At 43.5% G+C, this 22,253-nt stretch overlaps 1 protein-coding gene across 1 annotated transcript in view; it reads right to left on the minus strand.

Annotated features, from left to right (window-relative positions):
• SV2C (synaptic vesicle glycoprotein 2C) overlaps positions 1–22,253 on the minus strand; it is a 179,802-nt gene that overhangs the window by 80,859 nt on the left and 76,690 nt on the right. The window contains exon 3 of the mRNA XM_060007006.1: positions 17,771–17,922. Coding sequence (XP_059862989.1) covers positions 17,771–17,922 — 152 coding nt within the window. The remainder of the gene's footprint in view (positions 1–17,770; positions 17,923–22,253) is intronic.

Raw genomic sequence — 22,253 nt, forward strand, 5'->3', positions numbered from 1 at the left:
CTCACAGCACAAGTTTGTTTAATGAGACTAATGAGAACTGGCAGTAACTGTCTTGGATCAGACTTGTTGAGGGTCTAACGTTGCTGACCAAGGCATTTATTACATGGCCCTGTGCCTCAATTCATCATAACACTCATTATGGGCTAATCTGGGTCAGGCACTGTGACTGGTACCATGGAGGCTATAAAGATGACTTTTTAAAAATGATTTACAATATTGTCCTAGTTTCAGGTGCATAGCATAATGATTCAGTACTTTTATAGATTATTTTCCATTATATTCAATAGGTTATTACATGATAGTGGGTATAATTCCCTGTGTTATACAGTATATCCTTGTTGCTTATCTATTTTATATATAGTAGTTTATATCTGTTTATCCCATACCCCTAATTTGTACCCCTACTTCCCTCTCCCCTTTGGTAACCACATATTTTCTATATCTGTCTGTTTCTATTTCGCATATACATTCACTTGTATTATCTTTTAAGTTTCCACATGTAAGTGATATCATATAGTATTTGTCTTTGTCTGACTTGTTTCACTAAGCATAATATTCTCTAGGTTCATCCATGTTGCTATAAATGGCAGTATTTCATTCTTCTTTTTTATAGTTGAGTAATATTTCACCGTGTGTGTATACACACACACACACACACACACACACACACACACACACACCACATCTTAAGCCTATCATCTGTTGCTGGGCATTAGGGTTGCTTCCATGTCTTGGCTATTGTCAACAGTGCTGCTATGAACATTGGGACACATGTAAAAGATGACTAAGTTTTGATCTCTGGACTCAGAGTCCACAAATTGCTTAGAATACTAAAGAAACCTTTTTTTTTTAATTGAAGCCATGAGGAAAATTCTAAAAACTCTAGCCCCAGTAGAAGGCAGAGGTGTGCACCAGGCACAAGAAGGGCACAGAGGACGGATGCCCCACCAAGGGCCTGGGTTAATGGCTCCTCCTAGTTGGTTCCACTGGTACCACCTTTGGATCAGAAAGGGGTGGATACCCACTTCCACAGTCTTTCTTTCCTTTTTCCCTCTCTCTTTCTCTCTCATGGAACTCTAACCTCTGTCCACTACAAGAAAGAAATGTCACCACTGGCCCAAGGCATCCTCGGTCACAAACCACCCAAGCGTAAGAGGGATGGTCACGGGAGAAGTGAGTCCGGCCACTTGTTTACCCTAGTGTCCTCTGCCTGGCCAGCCACTGCACAGAACAGCTTGCCACACAGTTTGACTTCATTTGTGTCACGATGAAACAGAGTCCCTCGAAAACCGAGTCCCTTTGCCAAGTTCATGATTTAACCTCTCTATCCAAAACTTTATTCCCTTTCTTGTCCTGCACCTGTTCCTCCTCAAGATGGAGGAATATCAAAGAAAAAGGGGAATTATAACCAAGCAGGACCCTGTGGGGACTTCCTGAGAAAGACTACCCTCCCCTACCATGTTATCTGCCTGTCTCTTGTTTATAGGACAACTTTAACCTCTTAAGCTTCCCCTGAGTTCCAAAGAACAAATTTAATCAGAGAATTGAGAAAAAGGAGAAACAAAGGAAAATGAAAACAGTCAAGCAAGACAAAATAATAATACAGTTGAGCCATTAAACAAAGTCAAGGACTTTTAGTTCCTCCTCAAGGGCCATAGATAGTATTCTGAGCCATGTCCTTGAGCTGTTTTGCAGATAATGAAATCTCCAAGAGGTGGAAGATGTTAACTGTATGTTGACCACAAGCACGCAGACCCCAGACCAGCTGGAACCAGAAGGTCGATGATGTTGACTCCTGATTACGGCACCTCCAATCAGTCAGAAGAATGTCCAACAGCTGATCACGCACCCCACAACCCTCTCCCTCAGCCTTTAAAAACCTTTCCCTGAAAGCTATTGGGAAGTTCAGGTCTTCTGAACCCCAGCTGCCCGTGCTCCTTGCTTGGTCTTGCAATAATCACTGCACTTTACCACAATCCTGTGTCAGCAGACTGCCTTTACTGCACGTGGGCAAGCAGACCCAAGTTTGGTTTGGCAACAATGAGATGATGTCTCTGAAAGTCTTTATAAACCACTGAAGATAATTCTCCTGTGCGATGATGATGCCTACCAATCAGATATTCTGCATCTCACTCTTCCCTCAGAAGGTCCCTGTGAGCCTGTTTTCTTCCTCACCAGGCCATGCTAAGGCCCTGCCCTTCTGGCAATCACTAGCTCACTTCCAACCTCTAAGCAAAACTAAGCTCTCACTCTCTTTGGTCACGGGGACTCTTCCTCCAGGGGCCCAGCTCCATTCTCTTTGGCTTAAGGGCACAGCTGCCCTGCAGGTACCTGAGGACCAGGAGTCCCACCTGCCCTTCTCTTAATTGTGAAAATCTTCCTCCCACTCAGACTCTCAGAGACCCGCTGTCTTCTGAATCAGCACAGGGTAATTACCTGTCTTCTCCCCTCCAGGTAAGCTTGGCTCTCTTTGGCTTAAACCCAGCAGTTCCCCAGGCCAAATTTGGCACAAGTGTATGTTGTTTGGTCCATGTAGTGTTGCGAAAACTTTCAGAAAAAATTAAGTGATTATGATAGGATCACTTTGGAAAATATTTTAAGTTTCTCATCAAATTACACACATTTACCAAACAATCCAGCAATCTCTCTCCTAGGAATTTACCCAAGAGAAATGAAACTTCATTCACACAAGGATTTGTACTCAAATGTTCACAGCAACGTTATTCTTAATAGCCCAAGTGTAAAGAGTCAAAAAGGTCCATCAGTTGGTGATTGGATTAACAAACCGTGGTCCATCCATAAGGATGCTACTCAACAACAGGACGGAATGAACCCCTCAAACACCCAACTACATGGACGAATCTCAAAGGCATTATGCTAAAGCAGAGTCCAGACGCAAAAATTACATACTCTATGAAGTATTCAATTTATGTGAAATTTTACAAAAGACAGAAAACATATCTTTGCTGACCAGGTGTCAGGCATGGTGAGAGGGACTTGACTTGCAAAGGGGCATGAGGGAACTTTCTGGTGATGGAAGTATTCTTTATCTTGATTGAGGTGGTGGCTACAGAATTATATCCTTTTGCCAAATCTCATCACTTAAACTGATGTATTTTATTCTAGTTTTATTTGTTGCCTTTTGCTCTGTAACAAATTATTGCACACTTAGGAGCTTAAAAAACCGCACAAATTTATTATCTTCAGTTCTGGAGGTCCAAAGTCCAAAATGGATCTGAAATGCACTAAAAGCAAGGTGTCAGCATAGCTGCATTCCTTATAGAGACTCCAGAGGAGAATATATTTCCTTATTTTTTCTAGCCTCTCGAGGCTGCTCACATTCCTTGGCTCAGAGCCCCGTTCCCCTATCCTTAAAGCCAACACCACCAAGCCAAGTCTTGCCCATGCTACCACTTCTCTGCTTCTCTTTTCCTGCTCTATCTTCTGCTTTTAGGGACCCTTGTGATTAGATTGAGCCCACCGGATAATCCATGGTAATCTCTCTATTTTAAGATCAGCTCATTAGCAAGCTTAATTCCATCTGCAACCTTAATTCCTCTTTGTCCTGTAACCTCACATATTTACAGGTTCTGGGAGTTAGGATGCTCTTTGGGGACCATCATTCTGCTGACCGCATATGTATATCTCTATAGGGATACATTTTAAAATTGGTAGATTGAAAATTGGAGAGACTTCAAATAAATATCCAGAATTCCGAGCTTTCCTGGTGGCGCAGTGGTTGAGAGTCTGCCTGCTGATGCAGGGGACACGGGTTCGTGCCCCGGTCCGGGAAGATCCCACGTGCCACGGAGTGGCTGGGCCCGTGAGCCATGGCCGCTGACCCTGCGCGTCCGGAGCCTGTGCTCCACAACGGGAGAGGCCACAACAGTGAGAGACCCGCGTACAGCAAAAGAAAAAAATAAATAAATAAAAAATAAATATATATATATATATCTCCAGAATCCTGCCTTCTGGTAAATCAGATCTGGCCACACCAGGCTTCAATAGCTGCACGGCTAAACCTGCTGCAGCTGAGTAGCTGCCGACCCTCTAGAAAGGGCACAGACTCTGTCGTTTGCTTCAGTCCTCTTTCTTGCCAGCTTCACCCGTTTACATCACCTTGGTCACTAAGATATTTGGTCACTAAGATATTTATGTTGGCCATCTCAGTCTTAAACTGTTAAGTCACATGAAACCAAGACTCTTCTGACCCTTAATACCTCATCTTCCCTTCTAGCCCCACTCCTCCCCAACCCTCCCCCTAACCTGTCAGGCTGATGTGCTCCCTCCATCTAATTTGTAACACCATTTGTATGTTGAAGAACACAGTGGAATTCAAAGTGGTCCCAGGAAGGACGTACTCTCAAGTCCATCACAGTATTTGAGAAAGTGGTACTGTGAACCCACAGGCCGAAACAGGGAAGATGAGAAGCAAAGCTTGCATTCAGGATTCTTCCCTGTTACCCAAGAACAGATGTTTCTCCACACTCCTAGAAGAATCTCTGGCTTCCAGCATGGGGCCAGGCACAGTGTAGATACACAAAAATGTTTGCCACTCCCAAAGTGCACTGTAATATCTCATCGAGCAATTTAAATAAAGGCTAAATCTCAGCTTGTTTAGCGGTGATGGGGGAAAAGTCCCAGGATACATTTCTTTGTAGGATAACTTAGACTTAAACACAGAAAAAATTATATTGGTTCCATGACCCTCAACTGATTTCCTAACCCTTGCCAATCATCTCATTCAGATACGCTTTGAATTGTTGAGAAGACTGGGCAAGGGAATATACAAATGGTGGAAATAGCTCATCTCTTCCACTACTACTGGGTTAAACAACCAACAAGAGCGTTTTCTAGTTAGGACAGTTCATTTGGTTAAGATCTACAGTAACCATCCCACTCTGCTCTAGCCCACACTGTTTTCTTTTGCCGTATCTTGCCTCCTTTAATTTTGCCAGATTTAGACCTTGACCACTGCCGTGTCCCCATCACACAGTTCTCATGCTCACTGTTTTCCAGCCTCTCTGCAAGTGTCCTCTGTAGGCCTCAGGGCTGCTTTTCGTCCTGTACATTCCACAGTGTGATGGGCAGCACAGCTGAAGAGCTCATTGGGGAGTGAACATTAAGAATGAGGAATAAGTGGAAAATGCAATTTAATCTGTCCTCAAGTGGAAACATGCTCCAACATTACATAAAAGATTAGACACTTCCTAAAGAAGAAGCACCTTCCAAACTTGAGAAGAATCCTTGTAGGAATTACTAAGATTTCCCTATCATGCCTTCAGCCTCAAACTCTGTCCTATTTAATAATCTATTCTTCTAACGAGCTCTTCTAGGCATTAATTGTGTATCTTCAGGAATTAGTTACATGGGTACACTCGTAGTGGGGTCCAGTTGTGCTGAATGGCGATATTTTCTAAGATACCACACCTGCATCTTTAACTGGGCTTGCCTTGAGACCTTCTAAAAGCAACTCAGAGCAAGTCTAAGCTCGATTTTGACAGAGAGACAGCTGCATAAAATATAAATGCTAAATCAGCCCATAAGAGAATAGAAACTTCCAGGTCATTCAGCACCAATGTCTCTGCTGGTAGGCTATGTAAAAATCAAAGTTTGGCTTACTCCTTACAAATGACAGAACACTGTGCTTGTAGAAAACAGATGGTCAGGGCTTCCCTGGTGGTGCAGTGGTTGAGAGTCCACCTGCCAATGCAGGGGACAAGGGCTTGAGCCCCGGTCTGGGAAGATCCCCCATGCTGAGGAGCAACTAAGCCCGTGAGCCACAACTACTGAGCCTGAGTGCCTAGAGCCCGTGCTCCTCAACAAGAGAAGCCACCGCATTGAGAAGCCCGTGCACCATAATGAAGAGTAGTCTTGGCTCGCTGCAACTAGAGAAAGCCCGTGTGCAGCAACAAAGATCCAACACAGCCAAAAAAAATAATAATAAACTTATTAAAAAAAAAAAGAAAACAGATGGCAGCTCTACGTCCTTTCACCTTAACAATATAGGCAAGTGAATGGAGTATTCCTCCTTCTGGGGACCCCGATATGCATATGGCAGAAAAATGAAGTCCAGATTCTGTAGCTGGTACCCTAAGATATCAGGGAAGCCTTCTCTACCTTTCCACAAAACTGTAAATATCTCTTGCCCTCTAAGGCAGTTCAATATTATTGATGGAAATGAGGGGAACGATCATATGCCCAAACATGGAACATTTTAGAAGATGATGACAATTTTTATGTAACCCCCCAGGTGACAGTTAATTTAGAAGCACAGCAGTTAGTTACCAAGGCTTGGTAATGGTGCTAATTGTAAGCCTTGGATAAGAGACCTAATTAGGTTAATGATGAATTCAGCCCAGCAGGGGTATTTTCAGGACAGTTCTTTCCAAAGACAGACAGACAGACAGACACACACACACACACACACACACACACGCACACACACACACTTGGTCTAGTTCAGAATATAGAGATGTGCAGAGAGATGAGTTGGGGAGCTCTTACGGAACCATAAGGCTATCATTAAGACCTTGTTTTAGAGAGAAAAAAGATAAGTGTTTCAGAGTTAGGTTTGATAGTAGGTACCTAACAAGAAAAACATTAGGAAAAAAATGAATAATCCCCAATGGCTTTAAAGCAGGGGGGTGCTTTTGGTGGCTGGAAGGCCCCTTCTTTGCTGGAAGGCCCTTTCAATGGGAGCTGCTATGGACCGACCTGGGTCTCCACAAAATTCATATGTTAAAACCCCACCCCACAATGTGACTGTAACTGGAGATGGGATAATTTCTTTCGGAAGTAATTAAGGTTAAATGAGGTCATAAGGGGAGGGCCCTAATTGGATACAAGGAGAGGAAGACAGAGATCTCTCTCTCTTCCATATGTGGACACGGAAAGAAGACAGCCAGGAAGAGATCCCTCAACCAGAAACTACTGGCCGGCACCTTGATCTCAGACTTCCCAGCTTTCAGAACTGTGAGAAAACACATTTCTTTAGTTTCAGCCACCCAATCTACAGTATTTTGTTACGGCAGCCCAAGCAGAGTAATACAGGTGGAGTATCTAAGTTTGGAGCTAGAAGCTGGGCAGAGCTGACTTTCTGTGCATAAGAAAGGAGAGTGGGGTGGGCAATGCAGTTAGATTTCTGGAGGAAGGAGACAGAAGCCAGTGAGATTACGCGCCGTGTGGGGAGAGGGAGAGAGAAGACGCAGTGTAGCCTTTGTAGGAAACACCAATGTCAAGTGAGAATTTATGAAGTTGTGGGATAAAAGGTGCGTGATGTAAAAACCTCTTCTGTCTCATAACATTTTCAGTAGGATAGGTTTAAAAATAACAGAATTCTGGGTGTGACTGGTTTTTCTTATGGCAGATGATGGAGGTTTAGAGCTTAGAATGCTTGGCAAGGGGCTGTGACAGCATCACCTGGATAGATGTGGGGATGGATGGTTGCCATGTGGGCCATATACACACACTGTAGAGACCTTAAAAATGATTCGAAACAACCCTCTGTATGTTGTTCTGTGAGGACGTTTCTTAGCTTTGGCATGTCTGGAGAACAGTTTGAAGAAATGAGGATCAGAAGACTGGTTCTAATTGCTTATCTTCCATTTTCTGTGTCACTTTGGGATATGACAAACTTTCTTTGCAGCAGGCTCTCCGTTCCAAAGATGGGAATGACACTTATTGTTGTTTTTGTTCCCAAGATTATTAGAATAAATAAGATGGTATATGTGAAAATGCCCTTCAAAACGTAGTACTAATTTTGTTTTCTACTTTTTATGTTGAAATACAGCCACAGAAAGCTGGAAAGATAGTACAGAGAGATCCCATGTACCCTTCACTGAGTTTCTCTCAGTGCTTGGAAAGGATTAGATCTTACGTAACTGTAGTACAATACCAAAGGTAGGAAACTGACTGTGGTATAATGTGTTCTTCGTCATTTATAACATGCGTGGATTTACGTAACCACCTGCAGTCAAGACACGATTCCATCAACGCAAAGATCTCTGGGGGGCGGCTCCACTGTAGTCGCACCTGCTTCCTTTCTCCTCACCACCTCTACCCCCTGCCAGCCATTCACCTGTTCTCCATCTCTATCTTTGTCATTTCCAGAATGTTTTATATCTTTTGAGATTGGCTTTTTCATTCACAAAATGCCCTTGAGGTCTCTACAAGCTGTTGTATCAACTGTTCATTTCCTTTTATTGCTGAATAGAATTCTATGGTATTGGAGACATTTTGGTTGTTTCCACTTTGGGGCTATTACAAATAAAAGTGTTCTGAATAACCATGTACACGTTTTTGTGAGGACATACATTTTCATTTCTCTGGGGCAAATGCTCAGGAGTGCAACTGTGGGTTGTATGTTAGGCGTGTCTAGTTTTTTTTTTAAAGAAACCCCCCAATTATTTTCCAGAGTGGTGGCACTATTTTGAGTTCCCACCAGCAATGCATGAGACATGCATTTTCTGCATCCTCACTGGCATTTGGTATTGCCATTAATTTTTTTTTTTTTTTTTTTTTTTTTTTTTTGGTACGTGGGCCTCTCACTGTTGTGGCCTCTCCCATTGCAGAGCACAGGCTCCGGACGCGCAGGCTCAGCAGCCGTGGTTCACAGGCCCAGCCGCTCCGCGGCATGTGGGATCTTCCCGGACCGGGGCACGAACCCATGTCCCCTGCATCGGCAGGCGGACTCTCAACCACTGCGCCACCAGGGAAGCCCCTGCCATTAATTTTTAAACTAATTTTTATACTCTAAAGTGTATTCACTGTTTTCAAGACAAACCCTAATGTCAACAGCTTTTGGAGGAGCCACTTCTACCTAGAGTAAATGAAACCAACTTTTCTGTTTTTATTTGTTGTAGGTTCCACTATCTCTACTGGAGCTCAAGGTCTCCAGGATTTGTGGAAGACACAGCTTGCTGTCAGGCTGGGATTCACATTTGCTTTGCGGAACTCTCAGGGATCTAGTAGTCAACTGTGATCTGAGGACCGGGGAAGTTTGGCTCACTGAAATGCTTCGGAGGATTCACTTGTCTGGGGCTTTCTAGAGTCTTGTACCTACATTTTCTGAAACCAACCTGTAAAGGCCATACTAGCCTGAACCATACCGACCTTCATATGGGCCCAGGTTCTCCTCCTGACACACATTAGTGTACGCTAAGCACCTTATCTGAGTGAGCGCTTGGGATAGCTTGTCTCTAATGTCGTGTGTTAGTGATTATGATTTATTAAGGACTTCATCTTGCAAAGAAAACTCTCCCCCATGACTTCTGAAGAGCAATCAGACCAATATCAAAGCTCCTTGGAAGCTTTCTACACTAGAAACTGAAGCTGTTAACTTTGAGTTAATTTTTCTTAGACAGTAAGTGTTTTCTTTGGGTTCAGGTGCTGAAATTTTGAGTTTGCTGACAGCCCTTCCAGACACCAAAGGAAGGACTCAGTTCCTGCTGTTTTTTCCAAGCTTGGTTCTCCAGCCTTCCTGACCATTCTGTGAGCTATTCAGTGGCTTTCCAATAAATCCCTTTCTGGTTGAGTTAGCTGAAGTTGCTTTCCATTACATCCATACGAAAACTAATATAAAAAGACCATACTTAAACTTCTGATTATGAAATACATGAACAGTCCTACAAGATTTTCCTACAAGAGATGGCCAGTTGTCCCCCAGTAACCACTTTATCCTGATTTGTGTTCTCCTTACTCCTTAGGAGTCGGCTATACATTTCCGAGATGCCCTTGCAGCTAGCTATGGTCATGTGTTGGTGTTCTGGCCAATGAGATTTAAGTGGATCTGTGTGGGGCTTCCAGGAAGATTCTTCATGGGAGCACAGACATACCCTTATATGTCCTTCCTGCTCTGTGCTGCCTAAGATGCGGACCTCCCGGTTGGAACATGCTAAGAATGGTGGAACTCTGAGATAAAACGAATTGGGACCTTTGATGATGACCATGGAGCTACCATCCCAGCCCTGGACTGCCTCCGCCCAGGCTTCTTTTATGTGCTATAAAACAAGTTTCTAACTTATTTATGTCTGTTAATTTTTTTTTCTTTTATATCTAGTCAATCCTAATCTTAACTCATACAGATGGTGAAGAAATGGAAGGTGGGATTCTGGGAAGAACCTAGAGTCCAGTGATTCCCTAGGATTCAGAAGAAAGCATTTGTTGATTTTTAGCTTCTATGCTCCTATCTACTTCAAGATTATGGTAGCTATTAGACCTGTCAATAGGTATTGTTACTTAATATGCTAATACATTTTGATAACTGTATTTTGAAACAACTGGTTTCATTTATTTCATTTTCTGCATTTAAAAACATTATTCTGAAAGGAAGTCTGTAGGCTCCACCTGACTACCTGAGGGATAGATTATAGATCCCAGCTCTGCAGTGTCACCTAGCGGTGTTAGCAGCATAGGAGTCTAGCTCTTAACATGAATACACAAGCAAGAACACTGCCATATTTTTAAAGCCCATTTCTCCATTTTAAGATTATGTGTGTAAGATGTGAAAATCAGTAAGAAAAACCTCAACTAAAATTAGAGTCAGGAAGGCCAGTAGAGGGAGCTCTCACACAACATCACTCCCCATCATTTGCATGCGTTCAACTCTATTTGCACGCCCTGCAGAAAGAAGAGTACCTTGTACCCCCAAACAGGAAGAAGTTTACTACCCAGAAGGAAGATTCTCCTTGCCCAGCAACAGCCCAGCCAATGAGAAACACCACAGCCCAGCCAATGGGAAGTGGTCACCACCCTGAACTCTTGCTTTCTTCCAATGAACTTTCCTTTGGAACAGCCCCTCCCAACTCCCCTCTTTTCTCTATAAAAGCAAGCTCCCCTCTTTTGATCTCTGGATTTGCCTATGGTCTGCCATAGCTTGTGTTTCCCAAATTGCAATTCCTCTGGCGATAACTGAATTTTGCTCGTAAGATAACGGGCTATTTTATTATTAAAGTTGACAAAAACAATGCGCCTGGTACAATGCCTGGGACATAGAAGGGTCTCAACAAATGACTGACATCGCCTCCCTTTCTGGGGAGCTTGAATGGAAGAGTTATGACCTGAGCTCCATGGTGATTCGATTGATGCACAGCAGAAGAGGCAGCTCCTCTAAGTTCACTATACAAACCACAAAGGTCAGAGCCAGAGTTGAAAAGCACTTCCCCAAACCGTGCAGAACTCTCCATCCCTCAAGGAAGTAGACACGTCTTTTGGGTCTGTAGCAGGGGATGGTTTTGTTGTGGGTAGAGGGGCTATTTGCACCCTAGCTGATAAACATGTTTTCCCCAGGTGATGTACAGGGTGAGGAGAGAGACAGGAGGGCTCCGATGGGAGAGCTGGCTGGTGGCTATGTTTAAGAACGCGAGACTTCTGAAATACTTGCTTCTGTTCTGGGTACTATGAACAAGGAGACATACTCACAGAAGAAATGGCCACACACTTAAACTGTGATAATGCCTTTTTGATCTCACCTTAAGCCCTTAAAGACTATCATTATTGGGGTTTTTTTTTGGGGGGTGCTGATGTATTTTATGACTGATGGCAGTCATAGAGTGTAGGAAATCTGAGTCCAAGGGTCATTTTGTTAAAATGAAAGATGGGATTGATTCTAAAATGGACAAATTAAGAAATCATATTGGTGTATGCTGATATACCGAATTGATTCCCTTTTCAGTGTCTTACTCAGACACGTGAGCATAAAATCTTCAGGGCTGTGACATTCAGTGAAGCATGGCAAAGCTGGGCAGCAGGGCTTGGGGTCACCTGCTGCCTGCCTGTCCTGGCTGGGCTGGTGCGTGGGATCCCAGCTCTCATTTTATCCCTCCCCTGCCATCCTGGAGTGGGTGCAGAATACCGTGGCATGCCTTACAAGTTCCGTTCCTGTGCCTTTCCCCATTTTATCCATCTCCACAACCTTCAAATGATAAGTGAACAGTTAAGAAAACATAGTTAGGAAAAGGGGAGTAAAACCTTTTTAATATTCCAGTTCTTTCTTCCTCCCTCACCTCAACTTCAGCCCCATCTGTGGAAAGAAAAAACTACACTTAACGAACTACTTGTGTCTGGCACTGTGCTAAGTAACCACTTTTTTGTATATAGTCCTTTAGTACAGCAACCCTGTAATGGGTATTATGCCCATTTTGTAGATGAGGAAACTGAGAGTCAGAGAGCCTAAGTAACTGCCCTAAAGGTGACAAAGCTAGAGAATGGCAGAGATGGCTTGGAACCAGGGCCTGTCATATCTAAGCCCGTGCGGACTACCTGTGTCCAGAGTGTAGGACACCTTGCAGCTGAGACAGAGCTTGGCTCTGGGGATGTCCATGTAATAACCCACAGGTCAGCTGGTCATGTGTGTCAGCAGGTGAGGGCCATCAGGCTCTTGTTCTTTTTACCCAGGGAGTGGCACCATGGCCTTTAAAATGAGTCTTTATATAGGATGTGCCCTTTTGAGTATTAATTCATCCAACAAATAAGTGAATGGAAGATTCTGATTCATTGGGTTGCAGGTAGTCAAGATGTTACAGTATTGTTTTTTCCTTGATTCTCTCTCATTATCTTACATTTTTTCTTATTTTTTCTCCTGTCTGCTTCCTCTGATCTTCTCACCCTCTAGGTAAACTTTACACATTTTACGCATTTAGCTCATTCTCCCTCTTTCCCCATAGCTCTGAGCTCACACTGGGCTGTGCTGACAGAGTCTGGGTATCCCATGTAGGATATGAACCTGTTAGCAATAACAGCTACCATTTTTGAACATTAGTTATGAACTAGGTGCTCTAACATGATCATTACACTCAATCTCAAAATGCTGACTTAGGAAATGGGGCTGGGGGTACTGAAAAGCTTGACAAACTCACACGCCCAGAAGCAGCAGGGCTGAGACGCCAAATCAGCTATCGCTGTTTCCTCTTGCCCTCGGCCACACTGCCTTCCTTCTTGTGAACAAAATGTACACAGCCTTCCCTGTTTCCTTCCTCAACCAGACAGCTACTCGACCATCCCCTCCTCCCTTCATTCCAGTTTCACCATTAGGGAGAAGAAATGCATTAGCTTCACACCTCTTGTAACTAAAGGAAGTAGAAGACATCTTGATAATTCAGACAGCCTTGGGACTCTGTGTGTTTTTAAGCCCAGACATCACATAGCTGGAGGGGGGGGGCTGGGCTGGGCTCAGGCTCTATGGGCGTCCCCAGCTTGGCCCTGGAGGTCTGCAGCAAGGGGTAGGCGATGGAGGCAGCGGAGCTGCTCTAGCCTGGGTGCTGTGGGCTCTAAGAGCTGAGGCATTTCGTGCTGAGAGCCTTCCCACTTAGCTAACTGAAGGTCCTTGCTGTGCACTGTCACACACTTCGGCAGGGGACAGTACCTCATCTGATATAAAAGTGAATGTAAGCAGAAACTAACACACCACTGTAAAGCAATTATACTCAATAAAGATGTTAAAAAACAAAAAAAAAAAAAAAAAAGAAAGAAAGGAAATGACGACAGAGGGTTTAATGGAGCGGACAGCACAGCAACCTGGCAGCAACTCCGAAGCCCGGGACTCAATGAAAGCTCTCAGCCAAGGAGTGAAAGGGCCTGGGATTCAGCTCCCTGTCCCACTTTCCCCTTAGGGCACTGGGGCTTCCATTCAATGCTGAGGTGTCCTGATACATAGGGGACATGGAGGAGGGGAGAAAGGCTGCAAGGCAACCTTTGTACCTGTGCCGTCTGTTCCCTGACACAATGCTTGTTCTTTTGTGAACCAGAAGCCAGTCCCCACTGTGGGTCAAGTGTTGGCTTGAGAATGGGTGTGGGTCAAGAGGAAACACACTTTCTAACACCTGCTCTCAGCGGCTACAGGCCCCTGAGCTCTGAGGCCAAGGTGTTTACTTCTGGGTGGGTTCTTCTCTCCCCCTCCCTTACTTTACAGGAAAGGTGCCTGGTGGGATGACATCCGTATCCTGTCCCCTAACGTCTTGTCAGAGTGCGGACCTTCAGGTGCTGGCATCCATCTGACTCCGAGGAAGTTTGCAGCCCCAAGAGCAGTGATGGGAAGGTAAAGCGCATCGTCATCTGACGCTTGTACAGAAACTTGGTTGGCGGCAGGCCAGGTGAATCCGAGATCCATCAGTAGCTTCTGGCACAGCCCAAGTCTTAACTAACCAGCCCCTGCAGAAAGGGTCTGAACACCCTTTCTGAAAGTTGTGTCTAACTTCCTAAGAATTCCTCCAGGTTTCCTTTCAACATCCTTAGTGACCAGCTCAAGGTCTGCTTTGCATCAGAAGCTTGTCTGGTGCCACAATTCTTGTCTCACGGCATATGCTCAGGCTTGACGCACTGACTGCTCAGCCACAAATGCTGAAAGGTGACGCCCAGAAACACAAGAGCACCTGCTTTCCCCATGACTATACGCATCATCTATCCCTTGACATCCTTGCCATGTGGATGCCAATTACTGATTCCTTCCCTCCAGTACCTGACTCTGAGTTGCTTTACTGTGCCCTGAATTCCTTCCCTGCTGGGTGAAAATTCAATACACTGTACAGGGGTGGTGCTCAGAGGTCTCCTGAATGAAAGATAGAGAGGCGAGGACCTGCATGCTCTCTTGTTATTTCTGTGGGCTGTGGCATCATTTATACCCTGCAGGATTTCAGAGGGAAAATAGAAAGCTTCTTATTTTTTCAGAGGTAACAGGGAAGGTACATGGACTTTTAACCCTCTGTCTTTTTTTAAGTAGAGTAAAAAGATGTGGCATTGGAAAGAAGAGATATCTAGATGTTACAGTTACTTTTAAAGTGTGATTCTGAACTGGATGAATGGAAAAGCCCTTTAGCCTGGATGAAACCAACAATATTAAAACTCAAACACCAACTGAATAAGTCAACCACGCAGGTCAGGCTCGCTGTTTGCTCCCATTCAGAGCTGCCCTGTATATACATGACAAAGTCCCAGGGGCTTTGGGCATCACCCACTGGGAGAGGTACAGAGCTGACGAAATCTCAATCTGGGCTGCACGTGACAACCACCTGGGGGCTTTCAAAGGATAGATGCTAAGTCCCCAGCCCAGAGAACCTGCCTCATTTGATCTGCGGTAGGACCCAAGCATGGGTATTTTCAGGGGGGTGCGGGAAGTGGTAAACTTCTATTAAAATGTGCTTAGGAAAAAGTGTAACTTCCATACAGTGACATGCACAAACCTTGAGCACCCAGCTTAATGAATAAATACTCTTGAAACCCACCCCATCCCCATCCAGATAAGAACATCATCATCCCCCAGAAGCCTCAGCACAGGACTTTTAAAATTAAGCTCTTTTATTTTGAAAAAATTAAAACTCTTCAAGTTGCAAGAGTATAAAATGAACTCAGCAAGGGTATTTAAAAAACCTCCCCTGCTGATTCTAATACACAGACAGGATTGACAGCAGTAATTTGCTGGGTTTTCTTTTTTCTTTCTTTTTTTTTTTGCCACATTCTGGCCATGGAAAGCCTTCAGTAAAGCATGGGCATACGGTTTTAATTTTCTGTTACCGATTTCTTAACCAGGTCATTATTGGTTCCTTCAATACAGAAATGAATGTCAGCCTCAGATACATTTAATTCTGTTGTATTGTGACTGTCTCTGTAACTTTTCAAGCATTGTTTATGATTCACAACCTCCCTCTTTCTGGCTATGTATGGTTTAGGTGGCCCTTTTTGCTCAAATAAGAATATCTTATGTGTGCTTGAGAAAAATAAAGGTGGGGATCATGCTAATCTTTTGTGGGTCGGCCACTGACAGCTGGCAAAGCCAGAGACAAACCTGGAGCCCTCCACAATGCTCATCACAGTTCAAGGGCAGGGATGTGCGAAAGGCAGGAGTCTGGGGAGCTGAATACTGAGTGAGGAAACAAAATCAAAAACAAAACCCATCATGTCCAGGCCTGGTGGAAACAGGCAGACTGCAAAGGCCAGCCTGAGTTATGAGTTTAGGGAGGCCAGCAGGAGAAATTCTGAGATGTGATGGGAAGGGAGGACCAGGAAGGGGGCAGCAATAAAGCCAGGAGCCAAGAAGCTGTGCTGTCACCAGAGGCTGAGACACAGAACATTCTGGCCTCAGACGGAATCCAGCTGCCAGGCTGTGCTCTGTGCAAGTACCTGGCAGAGACGGCCAGTGGGGCTGTAATTGTGACGATCTGCACCTGGCACCTTATCTCCATTTACACAAAGAGCGGTGGCTCTGGGGGCAATGCTGGGTACAGCTGGACTCTGCCCAGGCCCCGCATCTCCCTTTTGTCTCCTGATACATAGTTCCTAAGGAGCAATTCCTTACGTGGTAGCTAAGTGACTCTTCCATTGGGAACAGCAAGCTGAGTGGGGCGGGCGTTAGACACCGCCATACAGGGGAAGGTTCTTAGCGTGACTGAGGTCCTCAGGTCCCAGATGAAGGAGGAGAATCTCCTTTAATTCCTCAGATGGTGGCAGAGGACAAGCCTCACGGTGGATATGGTTAACTGCCTATATGAGGGCATCTCTGGCCCAGAAGTGACCAAAGAGTCTAAAAATGAGAAACCCATCACACTCAAATGTTTGGCAAAGGGAAGTTCTCTTCAGGCCCCGTAACCAATTTCTTATGTCTTGTGTATTTTTTGTTGTTGTCAAATACAATTGTGGTTTGCAAATAACTTCTTAGGTTTATTAAAAGAAAGAGTGTGACAACATGAATTTTATAGCTCAGTATGAAAAACAAATCACAATGCATCTGAACACTGAAGTCTGTCTTGTCTTTGATTATAGCAATGAGTTAAATTCACTTAAGGTTTTTCCCTAACAGAACTATGCTTTATAATGAAAAGCTGCTCTGTTCTTTAAAAAAAAAAAGGCAGAAAACCAGAAAATGAGCAAGGAGTGAATTTTTGAAATCTAGTTTTTTAGATTGATTAGATTTTAGATAGAACAAAGAATGAGTTTTTGAAGTCATAGTGGTTTTAACGTACATAGTACTCATAGTTTGCCAACTTCAGCCTGTTTTCATACACATACACACACTCATACGTGCACAAATATAACCAGAACACGTCCCCTCCCCTTTCCTTACATATTGAATTCACTTCCTAGATTCTGTTAACCTCTCCCAGCAGTTCATTGTTTGTGGGTGAAGCAACTGGGAGCTTGTGCCTTCTGAGAAGGCAAGTATTGCTCAGAAACATGAAACCTTCAAGTATTCTGAGCTGGCAGGAATGGTTAAGTGCTTAGGAGAAACTGAGGAGGGGACCTGTGGAGCAAGGGTGGTAGAGTCACCTCTTAAGTTCTGCAAATTGATGGTCCTTGACAAGATGGGATTCTTCCTGCTCCCATCCTAGTTCTGAGCTGCCAGAAGAGGTGAGGCTGACATGGGCTGAGCCTTGGACTAAGCCCAGAGGAGACGAATAAAGGCACTTGTGGGTGCCTCCTGTGCATGAAAGTCCCCAGAACAATTGTAAGTCACGTTGCCTTATATGCTGATTATGATCTATGCATCCTTTCACCTCCACTTACGTGGGGACCCCAGAGTTGATAGCACAAAGGAAACAACTGAAAGCAGTGGCATTAAAAATAGCAAAATGAAAAAGGACTCCTAAATGATCACTGGCACAGTCTTACCTTACACAGATCTCTATAAGGGGGGGTGGGAATCCTAGACATTACAAGAGGGAGAAAGATGATGATGACAGTGTTGTTCTCAAATCAGCATTTACGAGAGAGGAAAGGGATGGGAATGGAAGCTGAAATAAAACAAGATGACCGCCCGACTGGCGCAAGGCCAGCCTCTTACCGTAGTGCGGGATGATGGCCCAGGCCATGGCAGAGGCGTAGATGCCACCGATCATCCAGAACATGCAGAGCCAGCTCAGGTGCTCACCCCGCTTCTCTCGGGCCAGCACTTCAGCAAAGTAGGAGAACACGGTGGGAATGGCTCCTCCAATCCTGCCAAGAGGTACAGAGGATACGTGAAATCAGGGCCTGTACAGCCAATGTGAAGTACAAAGGGCAAAGCCAAAGCAGGCTCTAACAACACATGCTCTCTCTCTATCCCAGCATATCAAGGAAGGTATATTTTCTACCATTTAGTAACTTTAATCTTGAACCTGCAATTAAGCTATGTTACCAAAAGGTGGCAGTGGTGCCCCACTCCTGTGCTTTACAGAACTTAGCTTAAGCTCTCCATGGACTTTCTGTTCCTTGTTGAATGATATTTATCCAAAAAAAGCCCAAAATATTTGGTATAATCTAGGGAATATTTTAATTAACACATTAGAAAAAGATACTATGATTATGTCCTGTCCATTACCTGGAGACTTTGGAAACAGCTTCAAACACCTCAAGAGGGCTGTCTGCAACCTATACTTACCACCCCACAGCATTGGTCCTGGAGCCTAATCTGGCTGATGTGTCAGCAAACACAGGACCAACAGAGCTGTTTCCTAGACTGGCTCTGGTCCCAATTCAGCAGATATTGCTGAACGAGTACGAGCTCCTGGTTTAGATACCAAGAGTACAATGCTTCCTTCCAGTCTGGGTGATTATAAGAGATGCTGACTGATCTCTGGATAGAGGATATGAACAGTGACCTCTATCCAGGTTAAGGGTTCTCAAATGAGGGTCTATGGAATAAACGTTTTGTTCATTCTGGGGAGATGGGCCATATAGATCTCATCAGAATTTCAAACTGACCTTAACCCCCAAATTTTAAGAGCTATTGCCTAAGAAAGTAAGGTAGTATGGGAAAAAATTACTATCGTTCCAAACAATATGTGAATTCTTAAACATTTTTTTTATAAAATGTGCAACAATATAAGCAAGTTGTAAAGACAACATCTAGTGATACAGTTTTTAAAATATGTATTGATTCTTTTATGTTCAGAATTCTATAAGGAAAACTGCTATTGACATTTCATGTAAATTTGATGTCAAGGTGTAACACATGTATTTATTCATTTAGCAATAACTGATTTCCTTAGAGCCTTTGATATGATAAAGAAGTACTGGCAGTGACCTTAGCAAATGTGATTAAGAGAAAGGCCATCTCTGCAGCAAACTAGATGTACCAAATGAACCGCAGCATTCATAATGTCACTCTGCATCAACTAGTAGGTCAAAGTATGCCATCATTTCATAAGTCTGCCCCTGCTTATAGTAATGTGGTAGTTATCACCTAGAACAGTGTTTTTCAATCTGTAGGCTATGGAATTAATTTAGTAAATGTAAACAGCATTTTAAAAATTGAAATAGAGATGAAATATTTGAGTGACACTCAAGTAATAAGGATAAGCATCATTTCATTTATTTTATTTATTTATTTATTTTAAAAATAAATTTATTTATTTTTGGCTGCATTGAGTCTTTGTTGCTGTGAGCGGGATTTCTCTGGTTGCGGCGAGCAGGGGCTACTCTTCATTGCAGTGAGTGGGCTTCTCATTGCGGTGGCTTCTCTTGTTGTGGAGCACGGGCTCTAGGCACGCTGGCTTCAGTAGATGTGGCGCTCAGGCTCAGTAGTTGTGGCTCGCGGGCTCTAGAGCACAGGCTCAGTAGTTGTGGCGCGCGGGCTCATTTGCTCCACGGCATGTGGGATCTTCCCGGACCAGGGATTGAACCCGTGTCCCCTGCATTGGCAGGTGGATCCTTAACCACTGTGCCACCAGGGCAGTCCTCAGAGAGTTTAAAAATCATCACCTTAAAGCATCTGTATCTGTTCCTCTGGGCTATGAATGTGACAGTTCTACCTAAAATCCCTGGATGATTCCGCGTGACTTCAGATGCAGCACATGGCAACTTAGTGCCATCACACCAGGGGTAGCCGGCCAGGACCAAGTCCATCAACCAGACCTCCAAACAAGAAACAGATGCTGTGATGAACAGTCACAGCTGGCTATAAACCACATCACATAGATACACACAGTTCTCTGCCTGGCTTCTTGAGGACCTCACACCATGCTCGGACAGCTAGCTGAATTTAAAAATTCAATGAAGTTTTGAACAGATTTGAAATGGTTCCATCACAGCACACAATTTTAATGGGAAATAAAATGTGTCATAAATCATTTAATGCTACTCCTTTTGTCATTGGATGTGAAGAATCTGTTTCTCTGCATCATAAAGTCCCAGGTTCCTAATCTGTGCCTTCACTTCTCAGTGCATAGAAAGAGTCCCAGTTTTTACTGATTTTTCACATCCTAATTAATGTTTCATCAGGATTCTGGACATTCTGTATGTAAGAGCTATAACTTACACTTCATAAAGGCACAACTGTGTGTCAGGATATGCCAAGCCGCTCTGAACCAAGATGAATGTACAAGAGGGCGGCTAAAAAGGCAAGTGGGAGACTTGCCTGTTAGTTTTAAACAAATCACTATTGCATAAAAGAATGCCAACTTTAGGGCTTTTAAACAATCCTGCCGGTTTTGTTTCAAGGTCTCTTTTTTAAGGTGTTTTTTTGTTTGTGTTGTTTTTTGGATGTTTTTGCATGGATGTCTCAATGTCTGTAAAGCAGACCACAAGGAACTCTAAAATCAAGGGCTAAGTGAGTGTGAAGAATGAGGGAGGGAGTCTGCTTAATTCCCTTGCAAAGTCCTTCAGACTCAGGGACCTAAGAATCAATCCAAGCATTCACATTTCTCACTGTGGGCTGACCATCTATTTTGGGGAAAACATTACTCCTCATCTTACTGTGACGTCCTTCAAGCAGAGAAAAAACATTACAGCATGCTGGAATATTAACTATTACTAGTATTTCATACCCCATCAGAGTGCTTACACGCTGTTTACACTAGACGGGAGGCTCTTAGAAGTTGAAGACTGTATCGTGTTCATCTTTGAATCCCTTACCTGGCCCACTGAGCATGCACTAAGTGCTTACTCAGGAGAACTGAATTTCCCAAAGACTCTCTGGTGATGTAGGGGAGACGTAATCTGCTCTGACGACCTAAACATCTCCAGTGAGTGGAAACATCTTATGTCCTGGGCCAATATGACCTGAGAAGTTGGGGGTGCTGGAATGGCAGTGCTGATAGCAGCAGAGCCCCCAAAGAGTTCTTGAATTCTATGTCTTAGTTCTGTGTCTTAGTTGCCACCCTTCACCACCAAATCTTATATAATCAGAGTTTCCCTCTACTATTCTACCTCAATATTTTGTGTGAGGGGCTACCACATTTCCTTATTTCCTTTATTGTACTAAGATACAATTTCTGAGAATATTTGAAGAGATAAAAATATTAAAATGGCAGTTTTCAAATTCCCACATATCAGTGGTTGTTAAATAGCGCTGATTTGCTCCCCTCTCCTAGCAGACATCTGACAATGTCTGGAGATATTTTTAGTTGTTACAACTCAGAAGTTGCCACTGGCATATAGTGGGTAGAGGCCACACGTGCTGCTAAAGATCCTTCAGTATACAAGGCCGTCCCTCACAACAAAGAATTATCCAGCCCCAGATATTAATAGTGCTGAGGTTGAGAAACGCTTGCAATGGGGATATGATATGGAAAATATGATATTTTATATTAAAAAGCCAGATTATAAGGCATAAAATACTTATCTTTTACATTGCTTGATGGGTAACACATGTCTAAATTCAGTTAACATGGAGCACTTTTTTGTTGTTCCTTATATAATGATCAGTTAGCTGCTGTTGAAATTTGCTCAAGTTCATTTCTGATGGAATATTTACATAAATGAAGCAATCAGATCAGGGTGGTTTATAAAGATTTTTTCTCACAATTGGATATTAAGTCTATTTTATTAGCTGTCATAAAGGGTCAAATCTCAATTATCCATGGTAATAGGAGGCACAAAGGGAATAATAATTGAAATGCACACTCTATTATAGGTGGAAGGTTAGTCAGATTCAAAATAATTGAATTGACACGAATGAAACAGAATGTTGATATTTGGAATTTGAGCTGGAGTTATTCCCTAAGTGCTATTAACTTTAGGTTTCTACAACTTTAATTATAGAAATATAAAGAAAGTAAAAAATCTGCGTAGAACACATCACTAGAATAAACTGGGACCCCACCCTCACCCCACTGCATGCGTGTGTGCACGCGTGTGCAGGAACACACAATATATCCCTCAAAAGGTCTGCAATACTCCATAGCAGGCATCATGTGAATATCATGAAACCTATTTCTTTTCCTCAATAATTTAAGACAAACCCACAAGTGAAATACTGTATACGGCAAAGGGTGTATCAGCTTTACAGACAAAATTTCTCCTCTGTTGGGAACACGAGACCCTTAAGTTGAATGGGTCTAGCACAG

Source organism: Delphinus delphis, chromosome 3 (assembly GCF_949987515.2).
Source record: "Delphinus delphis chromosome 3, mDelDel1.2, whole genome shotgun sequence".
Lineage (NCBI taxonomy): Eukaryota > Metazoa > Chordata > Mammalia > Artiodactyla > Delphinidae > Delphinus > Delphinus delphis.